Source organism: Streptopelia decaocto, assembly GCF_964273445.1.
Source record: "Streptopelia decaocto genome assembly, chromosome: Z".
NCBI lineage: Eukaryota > Metazoa > Chordata > Aves > Columbiformes > Columbidae > Streptopelia > Streptopelia decaocto.
In genome coordinates this window covers 72,494,794-72,512,995 of record NC_138657.1, presented here as the reverse complement: position 1 = coordinate 72,512,995, position 18,202 = coordinate 72,494,794, and the positions used below count along the sequence as shown (strand labels likewise).

Sequence of the window (18,202 nt, the reverse complement as noted above, 5' to 3'; positions counted from 1 at the left end):
GTTTTCCTTTTCCAAAGGAAAAAAAAAATGGGAAGGGAAGGAGCCCCTCTGCATGCTGCACCGGCATACCCTCGTCATCCTGTAGCAGGAGGCCAGCGCACATGAATATTCCTGTACAATATGCACGAGTGATGAGCCCCATATGCAGGCCTTGGGAGAAATTAAGTATTTCTACAGCGTCTTCCAAAGAGCCTTTCTATCAAAGTACTCGATCAGGAGCCAAAAAGCCACAGCTTTTGCAGCCCCAGCTGGTTGACACTTTTTTTTTTTATTATTTTATTTTTAAATGCTGATTAATATTTTCTAATTAAAAAACAAGCCTTCCCCTAAATGGAGTCTTGCCCTACTAGATGGAGTTGAGCCAGAGTTTGGGAGAGGGCTGGAGGCCACCAGGGACTCCACAGCTGCTCTCAGCTGCTGGGTTTTTTTGTCCTTTGGTGCTGGACCTTGCAGGCAGGGTCCTGAGATAAAGTGCACGCATCGTCCACATCTGCCCAGCCATGCACGGTGGAAGGCAGTGGCCAGGCAGGGGCTGGCAGCTGGGTCCCTGCCTGCTGCCTGGTCCCTGAGAGCAGGACGGGATGGACACAGGCTTCAGGCAGCAGGTTTGAAGAGCACTAGCCTCCCGGGATGGAGATCACTGGGGTGCAGGTGGGCAAGGGGACTTCCAAGCGAAGTCTGGCATTGCAAGAGCTGCTCTTTATACAGTGGCTGTTTTGCTTGCAGAGGTGAGAAGAAGCAAAGACATGGTCAGGTTTTGTGGTGGAAGAGACAGAGCAATGGTTGGAGGGATAGGGAGCCTGAGGAGGAGCGGATACACAGCACAAGACCTGGCGCTGTCTCTCCTATTGAGTGCAGGGACAAAACCATGTGGTAGTTTCAAGGAACATGAACATGGTGTGAAGCTGGAGAGGAGCTGACCTGTCAGGGGCACAAGAATGGGAAATGGGTGCTAGTTTTGTGGCCCGGGAGGAAAGGAGAGCCAGGAGAATGCAGCAAGAGGTTGGGTGACAAGGCAGGTTGATGGGCAGCAGGGAGATGGGCAGAAAGGTGATGGGCAGCAGGGTGTTGGGCAGCAGATAGATGGGCAGAAGGGAGGTGAGCAGTAGGGTGATGAGCAGCAGGGTGATGGGCACCAGGGTGATGGGCAGCAGGGTGATGGGCCGCAATGGTGGCTGAAAGTGTGAGGCCGGGCAGGAGTGTCCAGCACTTCCCTGCAGACTCCTGCAGTCTGGCCACTTCTGAAGCTGTAGCCCCTAGAGTTGTCCCAGGATGAAATTAAGCCTGGATCCATGCTTCTTGGATGTGAGTCTTTATGGCAAGTCAGAGGGGCCATTTACCTTCATGTTCAACACTTGGCTTTGATGGTTTACTGGTGGAAAAAGTGCCTTAGAGGAGCAATGCTGTCAGCATTCACCCTCACCTCCAGCCCCATCTGTGGTAGTTGTAGGGCTTGAAAGCAGAGCAGAGCTCACAGAGCAAAGGTCAGGTGATGGAGAAAAAAGCTGATGGGATCTTGCAAAGTGGAACCTCTCCCAGATCAGTTGTATTTCTCCTAAGTAACTGGATCAACTTCAGCTTGCTGCAGCTGGTGTTGGTTGGTAGGAGGGTGATGGTATGCCCACCTTGGGTGCTGCACCCTACAAATCATGAGGAAGGAAGGGAGGAAGAGAGGAAGGGAGGAAGGGAGGGAGGAAGGAAGGGAGAGAGAAGAGAGAAGAAAGAAGAAGAGAAAGAAAAAAGAAGAAAGAAAAAAAAAGAAAAAAGAAAAAAAAGAAAAAAAGAAAAAAGGAAAAAAGAAAAGAAAAAGAAAGAAAAGGAAAGGGAAAGGGAAAGGGAAAGGAAAGGAAAGGAAAGGAAAGGAAAGGAAAGGAAAGGAAAGGAAAGGAAAGGAAAGGAAAGGAAAGGAAAGGAAAGGAAAGGAAAGGAAAGGAAAGGAAAGGAAAGGAAAGGAAAGGAAAGGAAAGGAAAGGAATCTATACAGTTTGATATCACTTGGGGACTTAATCAGTTCCTGGGAGTGGTACCAATGTGCGTATCTCCCCTCCTTTGCAGGGCTAGAAACAAATTTGATTTTAACCCAGTTTCTCCTATATTGAGTATTCGTTTAATTCTGCTGACTTTATATAGCAAACTCTTCCTCCAAGCATAAGTCTTCTTAACTCTTTCATTTTTTTTGGAAAGAGGCCGAGACCCAAACACGGTCTCACGTCACAGCTCACCTGCCTGTGGCAGCATGCAGCGATGCTGGGCTTGCTGGAGTTCATCGCTGCTCGCAAGAGCTGTGCTCAGAGGGGATCCTCATTCCAAAGGGGTGTTTTGTTTCACCCCATTGCCACTGAGCCTGCCGCGCCGCCCCGGCACGCGTTTCGCTGTACAGCCGCTCGCGTTTCGCTGTACAGCCGCTCCGTCCCCCTCCTCGCCCCATGGGAACTGCTTCCCTGATGTCAGACAGCTAATACCCCCTAACAAACATGCTAATTTAAGAGCTGTTAAAGCCAGGGGCCAGCGGGAGGTCACAGTCCACACAAACAGATGGTGTTTTGTCCTTGATAATTAAATTTTCCCGTAGTTTTGGGTGAGAGACTTTCTTGCCTTTTATTTCAGCACAGCTGCCTCGGGCCAACTGTGTTCCTCCCTCCTTATCCTCTGCTTGCTCTCAGCAAATGCTGCCTGTGGGGCTGGGGCAGGACCCTGGGGAGGGTGAGGGTCCCCAGGGGGTTTCTGAGGTGCCCTTAGTGGCCCCATGTGTGCACCTGTGGCTCCAGGCTGCAGCAGTTTGAGACTCCAAAGAGGCACCAGCTGGAGCCAGGTGAGCAGCACCAGTCTGGGGTTTGTGGGTGCCCCTGGCCCATTATTGGCAGTGCTGGTGGGGAAGAAACCCTGTGTTTCAGCCTCTCACAGCTGCTTTTGTCCTTTCCCCGCCTTGTCCAGGTGATGCCAGGTCATGGGTGGACTGGTGGGGAGCTGGGGTCAGTGAGGTCCTGCTGTAAACCGAGGCGGCAGTGACAGCAAGACAGCTGCCGGCACATATCACAGAATCACAGAATCACAGAATGTCAGGGATTGGAAGGGACCTTGAAAGATCATCCAGTCCAATCCCCCGCCAGAGCAGGAACACCCAGATGAGGTTACACAGGAATGCCTCCAGGTGGGTTTTGAATGTCTGCAGAGAAGGAGACTCCACAACCTCCCTGGGCAGCCTGTTCCAGTGTCTGTCACCCTCACTGAGAAGTTTCTTCTCAAATTTAAGTGGAACCTTTTGTGTTCCAGTTTGAACCCATTACCCCTTGTCCTATTATTGGTTGTCACCAAGAAGAGCCTGGCTCCATCCTCGTGACACTCACCCTTTATATATCTGTAAACGTTAATGAGGTCAGCCCTCAGTCTCCTCCAAGCTAAAGAGACCCAGCTCCCTCAGCTTTTCCTCATAAGCCTTTCCTCCACTCCCTTAATCATCTTTGCTGCCCTGCGCTGGACTCTGTCCAGCAGTTCCCTGTCCTTCTGGAACTGAGGGCCCAGAACTGGACACAATATTCCAGATGTGGTCTCACCAGGGCAGAGTAGAGGGAGAGGAGAACCTCTCTCGATCTACTAACCACCCCTCTTCTAATCCACCCCAGGTACCATTGGCCTTCCTGGCCACAAGGGCCCAGTGCTGGCTCATGGTCATCCTGCTGTCCACCAGGACCCCCAGGTTCCTTTCCCCTACACTGCTCTCTAATAGGTCATTCCCCAACTTATACTGGAACCTGGGGTTGTTCCTACCCAGATGCAAGACTCTACACTTTCCCTTGTTATATTTAATTAAATTTTTCCCTGCCCAAATGGCAAGGTTTGATGTGCAAGTGGGGCTGTTTGGGGGTTTTGGAGAGAAAAGGAGTCAGTTTCTCCCCGCTGTTTTCCCAGGAAGGTGTTTGCAAGTGGGAGTGTGCAGGCACATCACCCCAGTGCCACCACCATCCCCAGTTTTGGCTCAGTGGTCCATCCCTACGTCTACCAAAGGGCCTGCTGGCAGCAGACCCCCCCTCACATCGCTGTCATAGGCTGCCCCTGCCTCAGGGGAGGGTCAGTCTCTCCCTGCACTGCCATTCTCCTTGTTTGTCCTTGGAGTGTCACAGAGCAGTCCCATGCCTCTGTTTCCCCTAACTCACCATTTTGCAGTGTGCTTGGTTGCCTGCTGCAAAAAACAGGTGCCACTGTGGCATTTGGGGACAGTCTTCAGCAGGCAGCACAGGGCGTGCTGGAGACAGCACAGGGTGAGTGAAGTGGAGAAGCTGGATGGAACTGGGGAGGACCAAACGCCATCTGGTGAGGGGCTTGTGTTTCTTTCCAGGATGTGCAGGTTTGGGGCAGCATCCTTGTGGTGGGAAGGGAGGCAGGGGGCAGCACATATGCAAGTGTAGGACAAACATCCCCACTGTCACATCTGTCCTGCCTGCCTGGCATGGCCTGTGTCCCTACAGTGGCTTGTGGGCTGGTGACTCTAGGCTGGTTGGTGGTGTCAAAGCATTGCAGGGACCACTCTCCAGGACACTGTGACATTGTGTTGTTTGCAAATTCATGCCTGAAGTGTGCTGCGGGTATTTGGAGGTGAAGGCACGCTTGGTGTTCATGCAAACCTAGAAGCACGAGGCCATCAGGCACAACCCACCATGGCCATCTCCACAAAACCTGCTGGTCAGCTGAGGGGAGCCTTTGGCCATGGAGGTGGGGTGGGTTGGGGTGCAGAGGGGCTGCGTGGCTTGTGAAGGGTGCAGTGGGGCACAAGCAGGGGTGGCTGCAGTGCAGCTGTGTTTCATGAGCAGACAAGTGCAGAGCAGCTTGACGAGCATGCAAACCGGTGATGTGCCTTTCAACCTGCTCACCCACTTGGAATGGCACTCCTCTTTTGGGGCACCCCATCTGTTGAGAGCTCAGAGGATCGCCCTGCACCCCATGGAGCAGCGGGTGAGAGGGCAGGGCTGGGGTGGGCTCACAGCCTGGCCATAGCTTGATCCTTGGACCATCCTGATGCTCTCCTCATGCCATTTGCTGTCCCCAATGATCCACTGTGCCAGGGAGGAGGCCCACGTGCCAAAGAATGGAGGGAGGTCCCGGGATGGCTGGATGGGTTGCAGAGTGGGGAGCCCAGCATCTCATGCAGGACCTGGATGGGGAAGGGCAGCAAGCAGAGACCAGTGGGAGCATGCAGTCCCCATCATCCTGAGTCCCTGCCTGCCCCCAGCGATGCCCATGGTCCCCCCTACGCCCCAGAGGCTGCCTGGCCCCTTCTCACCCCCTTCTCCTGTCTGCTCCAGCCGCAGGTGTGGGGATAGATGAAGCAAAAGAAAACAAATCATCCCAAGGGATCTCTGGGGAGGTGGTTTCAGAGTCATTGGAGTGGCTTCTTCTGTGCCAAGCAGTTAAAGAAAAAAAAGACCAAACAAATAAATAAGCCAAAATTAAAATGCCCAGGAAGCTCTGTACAACTAGATGCTCCCTCCCTTATGCTCCCAGCTGCTAAGCCAGCATCTTATTCCCTCCCTGGACAAGATGGGCTGCCAAGGTCTCTTCCAGTGCTTCTCACTCCAATCCTGCTGATGTCTCTGAGCTCCTGCAATGCAGGCTTCAGGCTCTGATCCTTCCGCAGCTGTCTCAGCATGCTGGCAAAAAGCACACCTGCCCTCCTTTCTGAGCAGTGATGCTGTGGACTCAGTCCTTGGCTGTGTTTATTGATTTGGGACTGAGCTGTAGCAGCCCGTGGCTTGGGCACATCGCCACCAGGAGGTTTTCTGGGGACAAGCCAGCCTGGTCTTGTGTGCACTGGGGTGGAAGGGGTCCTGTGGGCTGCAGGGTGTCAGCAGTTGGGTCGGGGCAGCAGCCGGTGGTTTCACCCCACTTGTCCCTGTGTTGCTGGAGCACCATGGTGCCCTTCACCTCGCTAGTGTGGTAGCATTGGAGTAACCCAGTACCAGCGAACTCAGACACAGTGTCCACACTGGTGTCCAGCCCCTCGCAGAGGTGTTGCAGAAAACAGATCTCCAGAGGAGCAAGTTTGGGCTGCTGAGAGGTGCAGTATTCATATTTGAGGCCAAATCCCTTTGTCCCTGTGTCCCCAGGTGCCACTGAGGGGGATGTTAAAGGTCCTGTGGCCAGACCCCAATGAAAGTCGCCATTACTAGCAACCAGGCTCCTGAGACTTGGAGAGGCTTGGAAACACCATGCTGCCCTATGCCATGTCCACTGTGCCATGGGCATCCAGCTGGTGGAAGAAGTCTGGATGATGTCTGTCTGTCCTTCCTTTCCTCTTTCTTTTGCTCAGGACAGCACATGGCCATGGTACAGTCTGGATTGTAATGTTAGGATGCTTTTCTCTGCCCAGGAAGTTTGCATTTTAAGGGGTGTTGGGAAGTTAATAAAGCAGCCTAGCCACAGACCCTCCTCAATGTGGAAAATAGGGTTGTGAGCAAAATCATAGAATCATAAAATGGTTTGGGTTGGGAGGGACCTTCAAAGGTCATGTGGTCCAACCCCCCTGCAATGAGCAGGGACATCTTCAACTAGATCAGGTTGCTCAGAGCCCCGTCCAGCCTGGCCTGGTATGTCTCCAGGGATGGGGCATCAACCACTTCTCTGGGCACCCTGGACCAGTGTGTCACCACCTTCAGTGTAAAAATTTCTTCCCATCTTCCTTATATGCCACTTTTAACTACTGAGAGGCCACAATAAGGTCTCCCCAGAGCCTTCTTCATACTGAACAACCCAACTCTCTCAGCCTGTCCTCACAGCAGAGCTGTTCCATCCTTCTGATCATTTCTGTGGCCTTCTCTGGCCCCTTTTCAACAGGTCCATGTCTGTCCTGTGCTGAGGGCTCCAGAGCTGGACACAGGACTCCAGGTGGGGTCACATCCTGCAGGATTTGAAAGGCAATGCAATCCTGCAGACAAAAATAAGAAATGTTGCCAGTGTTTGCCTGGAAATTACAAACTGAACCTGATGTGAGGCAGCAGGACCTTCCCAAAATGTTTGTGGCTGTTTGCTCAGTGTATGGAAGGTGGGGTTTGCTTTTGTATTTTATTTTGGGTTTTGTCGCCATCATTAATAGTGCAGTTTTCTGAGTGGAGACTGGGTATTGAAGCGCAAAAATTCAGTGTGGCACCAAGAGCTCCTTCCCACAGTAATCACAGCCTGGGGAGGAGGTGTGAACAGGATCTGCCCCCACGCGTACCCGTCTTGGGTGATTTCTGCAGCTTCCAAGGAGGAGCACTGGGAAATGCCTGGACCATGAGCATCTCCCATCTACCTCCCATCTACCTCCCATCTCTGACCTTCCCTGTCTGTCCCTGGCATGGTGTCATCGCTCTACAGCACTAGGTGAAGCATCTATGGAAAAAAACAACCCAAGGGCCCACTTGAATGAAGGGTCCAGAAAAAAAACCTGTCTTTGGTACTTCTTTAGCAGAAGCAAACATCCGATTGATTCCTGCAGCCACTCTTTGCAGGGAGCTGGAAAACATTGAGTAAAAAGAGGATGAAAGTGGCATTTCACATTGTCGGTCCGAGCTTTCCTCCATCTCCAAGGCTGTGTGGGTGTGGATGTGGGGTGTGGAGATGTAGAGTGTGGAGATGTGGGGCTCAGGTACAGCTGTACCATGTGGCACCATTGTCCTTGAGAAATAGGCTTGGGTTAATGTTTCCCTGCAGCCTCCACTGTGGTGACTCATGCCCCCTCCTGCCCTGCCATGCTTTCTCCTGGTGCCAGTTTTGAAGATGTCTGGCGCTTATTAGTACCTGTGCTTTGCATTGGCTTTTATTGCCACTGGAGCAGATGGCTGGGCTTGGACCACTGCTTTCTACTTGCAGCAAGGCTGGTCGATGTGATGGTCATTACAAGGACAGGTACAGGCCGTGGGAAGCATCCCCCTTTAAGGCTCCGAGTGGGGAAAGGGAAGAGAGGACAGGCAGCAGCAGGCAGCTGTCTGTGCGGCAGCGTGGCCCCATGATGGCCATGGCACTGAGGGCTGTTGGTAGGCAGGGTCGCTGGAGAGGTACACAGGTGGTGTACCTGTGTGATGCTCTCCTGGAATTGCTCGTGGAGGTAGGATGTGGTGGTCAGGGAGCCACGCTGCAGTGATGGTTCCCCAGCCTGTCCTCAGGCCACAGAGGAGGCAGGTCATAGCACACTTGTGTGTGTCCCTTGTCCTCCCGGGGACAAGGGTGTGGGCTTCGGTCTCCTGATGAGTTAGGGCTCACTTGGTCAGTTTGCAGGAGCTGCAAGGTGTGGTTTGAGAGGAACCCACCTTGCTCTTGGAGCAGAAATCCCTCAGGCCCTGCAGCTGCAGTGTGAAGACTTTGCTCTTTGGGGTATCAGGACCCCACTGGCCTTTCCACAGATTCTTGCATGGGAGCACCTTGCAAAAAATTCCCTGTCCTGGGAGCCAGCTTGCCAATCATGCAGGGTCCCAGACAGCCTGAGATGTTTCATGGATTCCTTGTTCCTCCCCAGACCATCCCATCCCTGGAGCCCCTGGGTTCTGCAGTACCACCTGGAAAGCAGCTCTGGTTTTAGCTAGGCTGATGCTCCCTCCAGGAGATCCCCATCACCACAGGCACAGGCAGCAGCCTTGGTCACTGCCTTTCTCACTGAGACATCCTACCAGTGACATCCTGGGAAGATGGAGCAACTCCAGGCTTCAGCGTGTATGTTGGAGCCAACAGCCCTGAAAGCCTGTGGCTACCATCAGGGGCACATCTTCAACCAAAGCAGCTGGGAAAGTTTTTGAAGGCCATCCATCCACCTTCTGTCCATCTCTCCTAGGTCACGAGGGCAGGAGGTTCTGTGCAGCCACCCAGGGTTCTGACAGCGCTCTCTGGGCCAGCTTGATGATGGACTGGCTGTGACTTGGGGAGATCCTTCCTTCAGGACGTCTTCTCACTCTGCTTCGTTACTGGAAAGGGAGGAGGTGGAAGGAGGAAAGTTGTCCTCCCTGAGAGCCATGAGTGAATTAGTTTCAGCTGGCCCAGTCATCCCCCTGGTGCTCATAGTCCAGGGGGGCAGTGCTAATTGCCCTGTTGACAGTGGGTGATTAAATTAGATTTAAGAAGGCTTTTCAGGCAGCAGGGGTTCTGGCTGTGTGGATGAGGCTTTCTGATATCACGTATTAAAGAGATGCTAAAACTTCTCTTTCCTCTTAAGCAGCAAAGCAGAGTTCAGTGCAAATGGTGCATTGCAGGACCAGGATATTTTGGGACTCTTAGCAAGTGTACAGCATGAAGTAACAACTTTTTTCTCTTCTCTCCTCTCCTCTCCTCTCCTCTTCTCTCCTCTTCTCTTCTCTCCTCTTCTCTTCTCTCCTCTTCTCTTCTCTCCTCTTCTCTTCTCTTCTCTCCTCTTCTCTTCTCTCCTCTCCTCTCCTCTCCTCTCCTCTTCTCTCCTCTCCTCTTCTCTCCTCTCCTCTTCTCTCCTCTCCTCTTCTCTCCTCTCCTCTTCTCTCCTCTTCTCTCCTCTTCTCTCCTCTTCTCTCCTCTTCTCTCCTCTTCTCTCCTCTTCTCTCCTCTTCTCTCCTCTTCTCTCCTCTTCTCTCCTCTTCTCTCCTCTTCTCTCCTCTTCTCTCCTCTTCTCTCCTCTTCTCCTGCTCTTCGTTTTCTTCTCTTCCTCCTTCCTTTCCTCTGTCCTTTCCCACTGTAACAGCTACAGTTGATGTCTGCACTACATCACACCTTGGGGACAGACAGATTGTGACCTCTCCTGCAGGAGAGGTACTGCATTGTTCATGATGAGCATCTGCGGTACAGACGTATGGTACAATCTACAGTGAGCACCTGCAGTACAGGTGTACTGTAAGGTCAACAATCAGTGTCTGTTGTACAGGTGTGCTGTAGTTTCATGATAGCACAAGGGGTAATGGTTTTAAGCTAAAGGAGGGGAGATTCAGGCCAGACATGAGGAAGAAATGTTTTACAGTGAGGGTGGTGAAACACTGGCCCAGGTTGCTCAGAGAGGTGGTTGATGCCCCATCCCTGGATACATTCAAGGCCAGACTGGACGGGGCTCTGAGCAACCTGATCTGAAGATGTCCCTGCTCAGGGCAGGGGGGTTGAACTAGATGACCTTTGAAGGTCCCTTCCAACCCAAACTATTCTATGATTCTACAGTTGGCATCTACAGTACAGGTGTAATGTAGCATCTGCTCTCAGTGTCTGCAGAACAGGTGTACTGTAGCATCTACAGCTGCTGCCTGCAGTACAGGCATACCAGAGTTTGCAGTTGGTGTCTGCAATACAGGGTTATCAAAGCATCTGCAGCTGCTGTCTGCAGTACAGGTGCTGCAGAGCTCCTTTGGAAGATTCTGGGCAAGACAGCAAGGGGGTGCATGGGGAAGAAACGACTTAATGGACTATTTTTCTCTGCCCAGCCACCACTTCAGAGCCAGGCCCTGTAACAGCCACTGATGGGAAATTGCCCAACAGAAAACTTCGTTGTGGAAACACCAGGTGTTGAAAGCACCCCTTTTTTTCAGTAGGAAACCCTCCTTCTAGAGTGGGGAGTTAATACCCCATTGCCAAAGAGCATCCCTATGGCTTTGGGGATCCTTCTAAGGGGGAGCTGGAAAGGTTCCATCTCCCTGCCTGCTCAGAAGAGGACACTCGGACTATTCAGCAGGTGGTAGCATCCTGATTTTTGCCTGGATACTTAATCCTCTCTGCCCTTGCTGCCCACCTCAGGACAGTCCTCACCCCATCACGCCGTGGCAGTCAATGTCACACAGCTGTGCCCCTTCACTCCTGCTTGCAGGGACAGCCCATGGGCTTATCTTCATGCACATCTGGCCACATTCCATTTATGTGTAGCTTGATCCAGCTCAGGGAAAGCAGGACTGGAAAGGTATTTGGTTTAGATCAAAAACTGCCAGAGAGAGCCATGTTCATGTCTACATTGAGTTCTCTAATGCTAAGAGTGACTGTGATTGATGTCTTCATTGACCTTGGTGCGGAGGACGAAGCAAGGAAGGATTAACTGGTGTGTCTCTCCCAAAACAGTAAACAAGGGACTGTGAGGAAGACTGCTGGAGGTGGCTCCAGCTCCAGACCTGCCCCCTCACCTCCCTCTCCTCCTGCCCAGGCTCCTTTCTCCTCTCCACCACCAAGAAATTATTCACTACAGCGGCAAAAGCAAATATTCTCCAACCTCTTTTTTTCCACAGAAGACTGAGTTTCACACTGCTGGATTTGCTGTGTAATAAATATGGTTCCCCACCGTCACCTTTCAACTGGTCCCTGCCGGAGCAGGGACACAACCCAGGGATTTGCACGCCTGGTGAGCTGCTGCTCGCTGGCCCACGCGCCTGTGTGCTGGTGTGCTGCGTTTTGCTAGAGAAACCATTAAATGAGCAAATACAGCAAATAAAAATTTGCATTAGAAGCATCTGCAGAAATTGCAAAGGTTTTGTTATGTGCTTGGAAAAGAAACCAACAACAACAACATGGCTTTGGGGAAAACAGGCAAACAAAGCAAATACTGCATGGGAAATTGCAATTCAAGCAATTCAAGTGAGAAAAAGTTGGTTTTCTGGCAAGATTTTTCGCACTAAAATAGCTCTGCCTCCCGCCTAGCAGCCAAGCTCATCTCTGGGAATAAATGAGGTTTTGCAGGGCGAAAGCAGCAGAGCGGTGAGGTCTGAGCGCCAGCACTGGGAACCTCTGCCTGGGGTACTGGCTGTGCCACAGAGTCCCCAGGGGCCTCAGCCAGGTCCCTTCTCCCTCTCCTTTTCCACCTGTAGCCAAACTACATCACCCTTGACACTGTTGGTGCTTCGGGACAGGAACGCTCCCTTGCCATGCCAGGCACATTGGCAGGAGCAGCAGCAATTATTTTAACAACTGTTAAGATGAGGAGCAGCAGGGGAGGGCAGGTGGCTTTGCTTCCTGGCAGGACTGAGATGTAGAGCACAATGGTTGGCCATGATGTTTGCACCAGCGTGAGCCAAACCGAAGGCTACAGCTAGCAGATCTCAGGCTTTTCAAAGAGCAGGCTGATTGCCAGGGTGTCAGAGGGGCTCCTGTCCTGCATCCTGTCATCGCCACTGTCCCCAGAGATGTGGTGGCTGTGCTATCTGGGGCACCTGAACTGTGGAGCGGGGAGGACTCTGGTCCTGGTGCAATGTCTGGTCTGCTTTAATTCCTGGTGCCGGTCATCAACTTCTAGGGCTGCAGGAAGGGAAAATTCAGTGGGAAGTGAATTTTGGATTGGTAGTTAGAATCAGCTCCTGTTTTGCAGGCAGCTCGGGGCCCTGAGTGCCAGCACTGCCCCCGGAGGTGTCATTGCCACTTACCTCTGGTCCTGGCTGTCACTCACTCCCCAAGCTGCCACACAGGTGGGATGGCAGCAGGGGAGCCACACTGCGAGCATGTTGGGGACACATGGAGACACAGAGCAGAGAGCAGAACGGAGAAAGAGAGGAGCAGGAGAGAAGAAGCAGAGTGAATGATAACGATGTTGTAATTAGCGCTTAACGCTCCTCACCTAGAGCTTTCAAAGGAAGGTCACCTTCATTATCTCTGTTTTACAGGCGGGGAAACTGAGGCACGGGGGAGGTGGTGAGAGTGATTTGCTCAAGGTGACCTGGGAAGGCTGGGGCTGGCATGTCTGCGCTCTGCCACTGCAGCTGCACCGGAGACATATCTCGCTGCCAGCCCTCACTGCCCAAACCCAGCGCTGTGAATTCAGCAGCGAGGTCCATGGGTCTCTTCTCTCCCTGTCTTCCAACTCTCCACTTTCGGGATCCCCATCCCTTTAGCATCTCTGCCCCTGAAAGGCATTTGAGACCAGGCTGCACCCCAAAATCTGTTCATGACAGCACTCCCAGCTCCACTGCCTACCCTTCCAGCCCTGCAAAGGCTCGTGTCTTGCTGTGAACCCGAGGCCATCTTGCAATGGCCGTGTTGGGTAATGGAATATGTTTTGCTAGTATTTTTTCTCTGGCCAGTACAGCTCCCCCTTTATTTAGGTTTAAATGGATGCCATCTGGCTAACGAGCCCATACTCATGCTCTAGATTAAAAGGCAATCCTCTCCGCATTACTGCTACGGCGCTGGAGATTAGAGAGGTTTAAATGGTTTTGAAGGTGTAATTTGCTTTTCACGCATGGTGCTATTTACATCCTGGCAGGTGGGCCGGCATCCCCATCATAGTCCCCAGCAGCTCCCTCTTGGCTCTGGTCTCTTCCAGCAGCCCCAGCTGCAAGAGAAGGAGAGTTTGGGTGTCTCCAAGCTTGGCAAGGCTGCATGGGGCATCCTTGTGGTTGTTGCTGTCATTTGTCCACCCCCTCTCCACACACCCCGGCACCCCAACATCACCTGGGACACAGCATGACTCACTGGGACAGAGCATCCTCTGCCCTTCTTGCAGCCCAGAGAGATGGAGAACCCCTGTCGCACATCAGGGTGTTGACAGCAGGTGGCTGAGGCAGTATGCAGCACCCATCGGTCACTGCAAAGACGCCAATGAGGGGTTATGCTGTCCTTGGCATGCTCAAAAATGCTGCTGCTGTTGCATCAGGCTGGCAGACAGCATGGTGCTCAGTCTGGTGCCAGAAGGGACCACACCAGAGCACTGCCGGTGTTGGGATCTGCATCTTGCACATCCTGACCACTGGCTACTGCTGTGAAGTGCCTGGGAATGTTCTGATCTCTTCAAAAAACCCCTGCAACCCTCTTGCAAGCAGTGTCTGCTCCTAAGGTGATGCTGCAGCTGCCAAGGAGAGACCAGCACCAGCATTTGTCTTTCCTAAGAGAAAGGTGGAAAATGAAATGAGGAAACTGCAGCCTTTGTGCAAGGCTTATGATTGCCTCCGGCACCTGTTTGTGCTGGCAGCTCCCATGGAAAGTGCCACAGGGCATTGAACGATGAAGCGTGTGCCAGCAAAACGCCTCGTTTTGCAGCAAATTCCTCAGTAGCAGAGGTGGAGTCTCACTTTGTGGCCATCTCCTTGTGGTCCCATCACGTCCTTCAGCTGCCTGGGAGGGACCAGCTCTCCGTAAGCCACATGCAAGGTTTGTTGGGGACAAACCCTGACTGCTTCTATCTGTGTTTGCTTCCACAGATGGCTAATCCTGTCCCGTCAGCCTGCTGCGTGGTGCTCGCCGCGGTGGTGGTGGTGTACGCTCAGAGACACAGCCAGCAGGGTAAGGCTCTTCCCACCTCTCCAACCTTGGAGGTCCCAAAAAATGTCGGTGCCAGTCCCCCAGCATCTCTCATGGGGTGAGCTGAGTGCACTCTCTGGGCTTGCCTTATGTTATATTTCTGGATGTTTTCTCTGTCATGGTTGGGTCACCATCCCTGGAGGTGTTTAAAAGGCATGTAGATGAGGTTCTTAGGGATATGGTTTAGTGACAGTGTTAGGGTAGTGGTTGGACTCAATGATCTTGAGGGTCTCTTCCAACCAAAATGATTCTATGATTCTATAATTCTATGATTCTATGATGCATATGTCCCCTCCTGCTTACCACTGTGAGGTTTGGGTGTCCTGCAGCTCCCCAGCACCCACTGGTTTCCCTCACCCTGCCCACACCCCCATGCATGTCCCAGGGCGCCCCTACAGCCAGGGACCTGCTTCCCAGCCCTTCACCCCCCTTTTTCTGCATGCTGGCTTGTGCAACCCACCCATGAAGGGATGAGTGGGTGGGCAGATGCATCAGCCTGACAATCCCCAAGCCCTGACACCCTGTGACCAGGATGGGTGCCTCTTCCTGCTCTCAGCTCCTTGGGGTGACTCTGCGGCCATGGCCACCACCCATCTGTGCCCATCACTAGCTTCTGCCTCCCCAGGTTAGCTGGGGATTTGAGGCTCACGTTAGCAATGGCTTTAGAGAGACAAAATTTTAGAGACACCGGTGATCCTTGGTCCAGGCAGGAGCAGGAAGGTTATGGGGCAGTGGGCTGGGTCCTGCTGTGGGTTCGCCTGTAGCAGCTCTGAAAAAAATGGGACAAAATAGAGTACCTCCAAAATTCGCTGGCTTTCCTGGCAGTTAGCCTGGCTGTAGTTGCTTTCAGTGGACAATAGAGGAGGATTTTGCTGATTAACTCCAGTAAGGACACCTGTGCATCCATGAGGTCTGTGGGATTGAGGAACCCAGCCAGAGCACATCACTGAGCTCTCCTAAATCCAGCTGGGTGGGTTTACATTGCTGGAAGCTGACAGCCTGGCTTGTTTGGGCACAAAGTACTTGGAATTCAGTGACATGTCACCATCATGTGGGGACAGCCACTCTTTGGTCATGGAGGGAGCTTGCTGAGTGGCATTGCAGGAGCAATCCCGGGGCACCTGCTTGAAGCATTTGGGTGCTGAGCTGTGCACTGCATGCAGTGGTGTGATGCTTTCTGCAGAGAAGCACTGCTGCTTGGTCCTGATATGTTTGCAGGACAGACACCTGGGAAGCCTTGAAGGACCCGCTGTCAAAGATGCCAGAGCATCCATTGAGTGCATCGTGCTGCTTCCCTCTGTGCTGTGGGGGTGGCAGCCCGGACCTGTTTCACAGGGAATGCACAAAACACAGAAGTGTCAGCTACTCCAGGGTTACACACACTTGAAATGTTTTGTCTAGACAGACAAACAAATGCTGCTTCCCACCAGCACTGGCCAGGGCCATGTATTTTGCTGCTGACAGCAGTGAACACAGCCTTGGGCAATGCCCCTGGCCGGGCAAGCTTCAATGACTGTCACCTTCTGCTCTGTGACTCGGCAGGATTCAGGGATTTGGCAGCATAGCCTCCCTGTCCCTGTGTCTCTGCTCTTTCCCATGCCTGCCTGCGTCTGGGAGAGAGATGTTTGGGACACCAGCTTGAAAGCAAAGCTGCTGAGACCTGAGAGCTTCAACAGTCGCCTGGAGGGGTGTGTGGAGTGAGGCAGGGCTCTCCCCATCGGCAAGAACCAGAGAGGCTGCTCTGCACTGGGAGTAGTAAAAAAGAAAGAAGGAGAAAAAATTGGTATAAGAGCTGGAGAAAGGCTAATAGGCCAGTTCTAGGACTGCCCTCAATCTGTTTCCCAGGGGGACTGTGTGTCCCTCCTGTGCACCTCTCTGAAACACCAAGGTGACGCTTTGGGCAAGGGCTTTGGAGTGTGAGTGCTCCATCTCCCCCATCCAGAGCTCACCCCCTGCCCTGCTGCAGCCTCCCCTCACCAGCCGGGTGCTGGGGAAGCACATCAGGAACAGGGTGGGAGGATGGATTAATCCCACTGGTGGCAGGGACTGGGGTGGAGTAGGGGGAAGATGTTGGCATAGAGTCCATTTATCATGTGCTTGAGGCACGCTCGACTTTAATAGCTCATGAAGCACTTTAAGAGATGCATTAGCACTGAATACTTGAGTGAGGAGGATGTGACAAGCTGTTAAGTAAGCACGAGCACAGCACAGCGAGACTGGCCACCCGCTCCTGGCTCTCACGTGCACCCTGGTGATTACTGGAGCGTCCTGCAAAGTGCCACATGAATTAATAAAAGCAGCATTGGACTCAGAGGAGGTGAGGCTGCTCATGCATTAACCCCTCTGCTGCTCATCTTTGGTCCTTCTCCATGGAGCTGGGGGGGCAAAGGGTGCATTTGTCTGGGATGTGGGAGCCCAGGGTGCTCCGCAAGGCTGGGGGAGGTGGGAAGGCTCAGAGGTCGGTGGATCTGGATACTTTCCCTCACACTGGCCACAGAGCTCCTTTGCTTTGCATTCATGGCAGGTTTCTAAAATTACACCCACACCACCCTATTGGGCACTGCCACTTGCAGCCACCCACAGGGGTGGGCACTGTGCAGTGGGAGACCAGAGCCATCGCTTAGGGCAGCCCCAGGGGGATGCTGGGAGGAGGTCACTGGTGTTCAGTCTTGGGCGGAGGGTTTTGAGTGTCCTGCTGCAGGCATGGGGCAGAGGGGGAGTGAAATGGTGTTAGCGAGATGTTCTCCCACAGCACGGTTCCTTGTGTCACCTCAACTGGAAGACACAGGGATGGATAAGGGTGCTTAGCTGCAGGTGGAGGATGCCACTTCCCAGGAGAAACATCCCTGATTTCCCAAGTTGTTTCTTCACCCCCAGGATAGTTCAAGCCATCAAACAGCGATTGCCCTCAGCCCACCTCCATCGTGGGGTCTTTGCCTATGACATTGATGCCATTTTGGGGCAGCCTTGTTGGACCATGGGTGTTGCTGGAGCCGCCAGCACTGCTCCCAGCCAGGAGCTGCTTGATGCACGCACAGCTAATCCTATTTCTGCTATAAACCAATCACCCCTTGCTGCTCAGCCCCCACACTGGGTGTCTCTGGCAGGCTCCAGCAGTGTGCTTGGTGTGGTGGGATGCCAATTGCTTGCTGCCGCTGCATTGAATACACATCCTTGCCCAGCCTGGCCAGGTAGCCAGCCCAGGGGCGTTTTGGACACCCATCTCAGTGCTCTTGAGTTTAGCAAAGGAAAAGGCAATGCACTGGGTAGACTCGGAAACAGGGAAAAAACGAGATGAGGCTTACAGGGATTAGCTGCCAGAATATGTTGGTGTAAGGTGGTATTTGGCCTGTCTGCCAGACTTGCTGAGGAAGTGGCCCAGGGATGTCTCTCCAGTGTGTGGGTAAGTGCTGTAGGTAACCCAGGATCACACGGGCTGCAGGATGGGTGACAGCCTGCCTCCAGAGATGGGTGCTGCCCCAGGCATCCATGGGGTTGTCCCCATCTGCAGGGCTCCCTGCCAACACAAGGGGATGGACAGGAGAGGCAAGAAGGAATGGGAGGGGATGGAGGAGGGAGAACTGTCTCAAGACCACGCGGTAGAGCCTGGTACCATCCCCCTTATCATGGGCATCTCAGGTTTCCTTCCTGTGTTTCCTCCTCTAGACAGCAGTTGCTGCCGATTTATTTCGAAGCAGAGGCAAGTGATGGGGAAAGCTCAGCAGAGCGCAGAAGTGATGCTGCCTGCTGCGATGCCTTGGTTGGCCAGGGGCACTCTCAAAGAAAAGGGAGAGGCCACAGCAATAGCCAGAGCTCCTTAAGTGGGGAGTGTGTCTGTGGTGACATGCATAACCATGTGTTAGGCCATAAAGCATGCGTGGATGGATTATTTCAATTCTTTCTGTTCATTGCCATGACTGCCCATGGTTGGACTTAGCTGTTCCCAGTAGACCCAAGAGCAGTCCTGGGCAAAAGGAGCTCTGCTTCCCCAGGCTCCTGCCACCACAAGAGCATCTTT

At 53.0% G+C, this 18,202-nt stretch overlaps 1 protein-coding gene across 2 annotated transcripts in view; it reads left to right on the top strand.

Annotated features, from left to right (window-relative positions):
- Positions 1–18,202, top strand: part of CNTFR (ciliary neurotrophic factor receptor) — a gene marked incomplete at its 3' end in the record, with an annotated part of 212,776 nt that overhangs the window by 110,291 nt on the left and 84,283 nt on the right. For both annotated transcript variants that reach the window (XM_082074844.1, XM_082074843.1), the window contains one exon: positions 14,085–14,166. In XM_082074844.1, the coding sequence (XP_081930970.1) occupies positions 14,085–14,166 (82 nt within the window). The remainder of the gene's footprint in view (positions 1–14,084; positions 14,167–18,202) is intronic.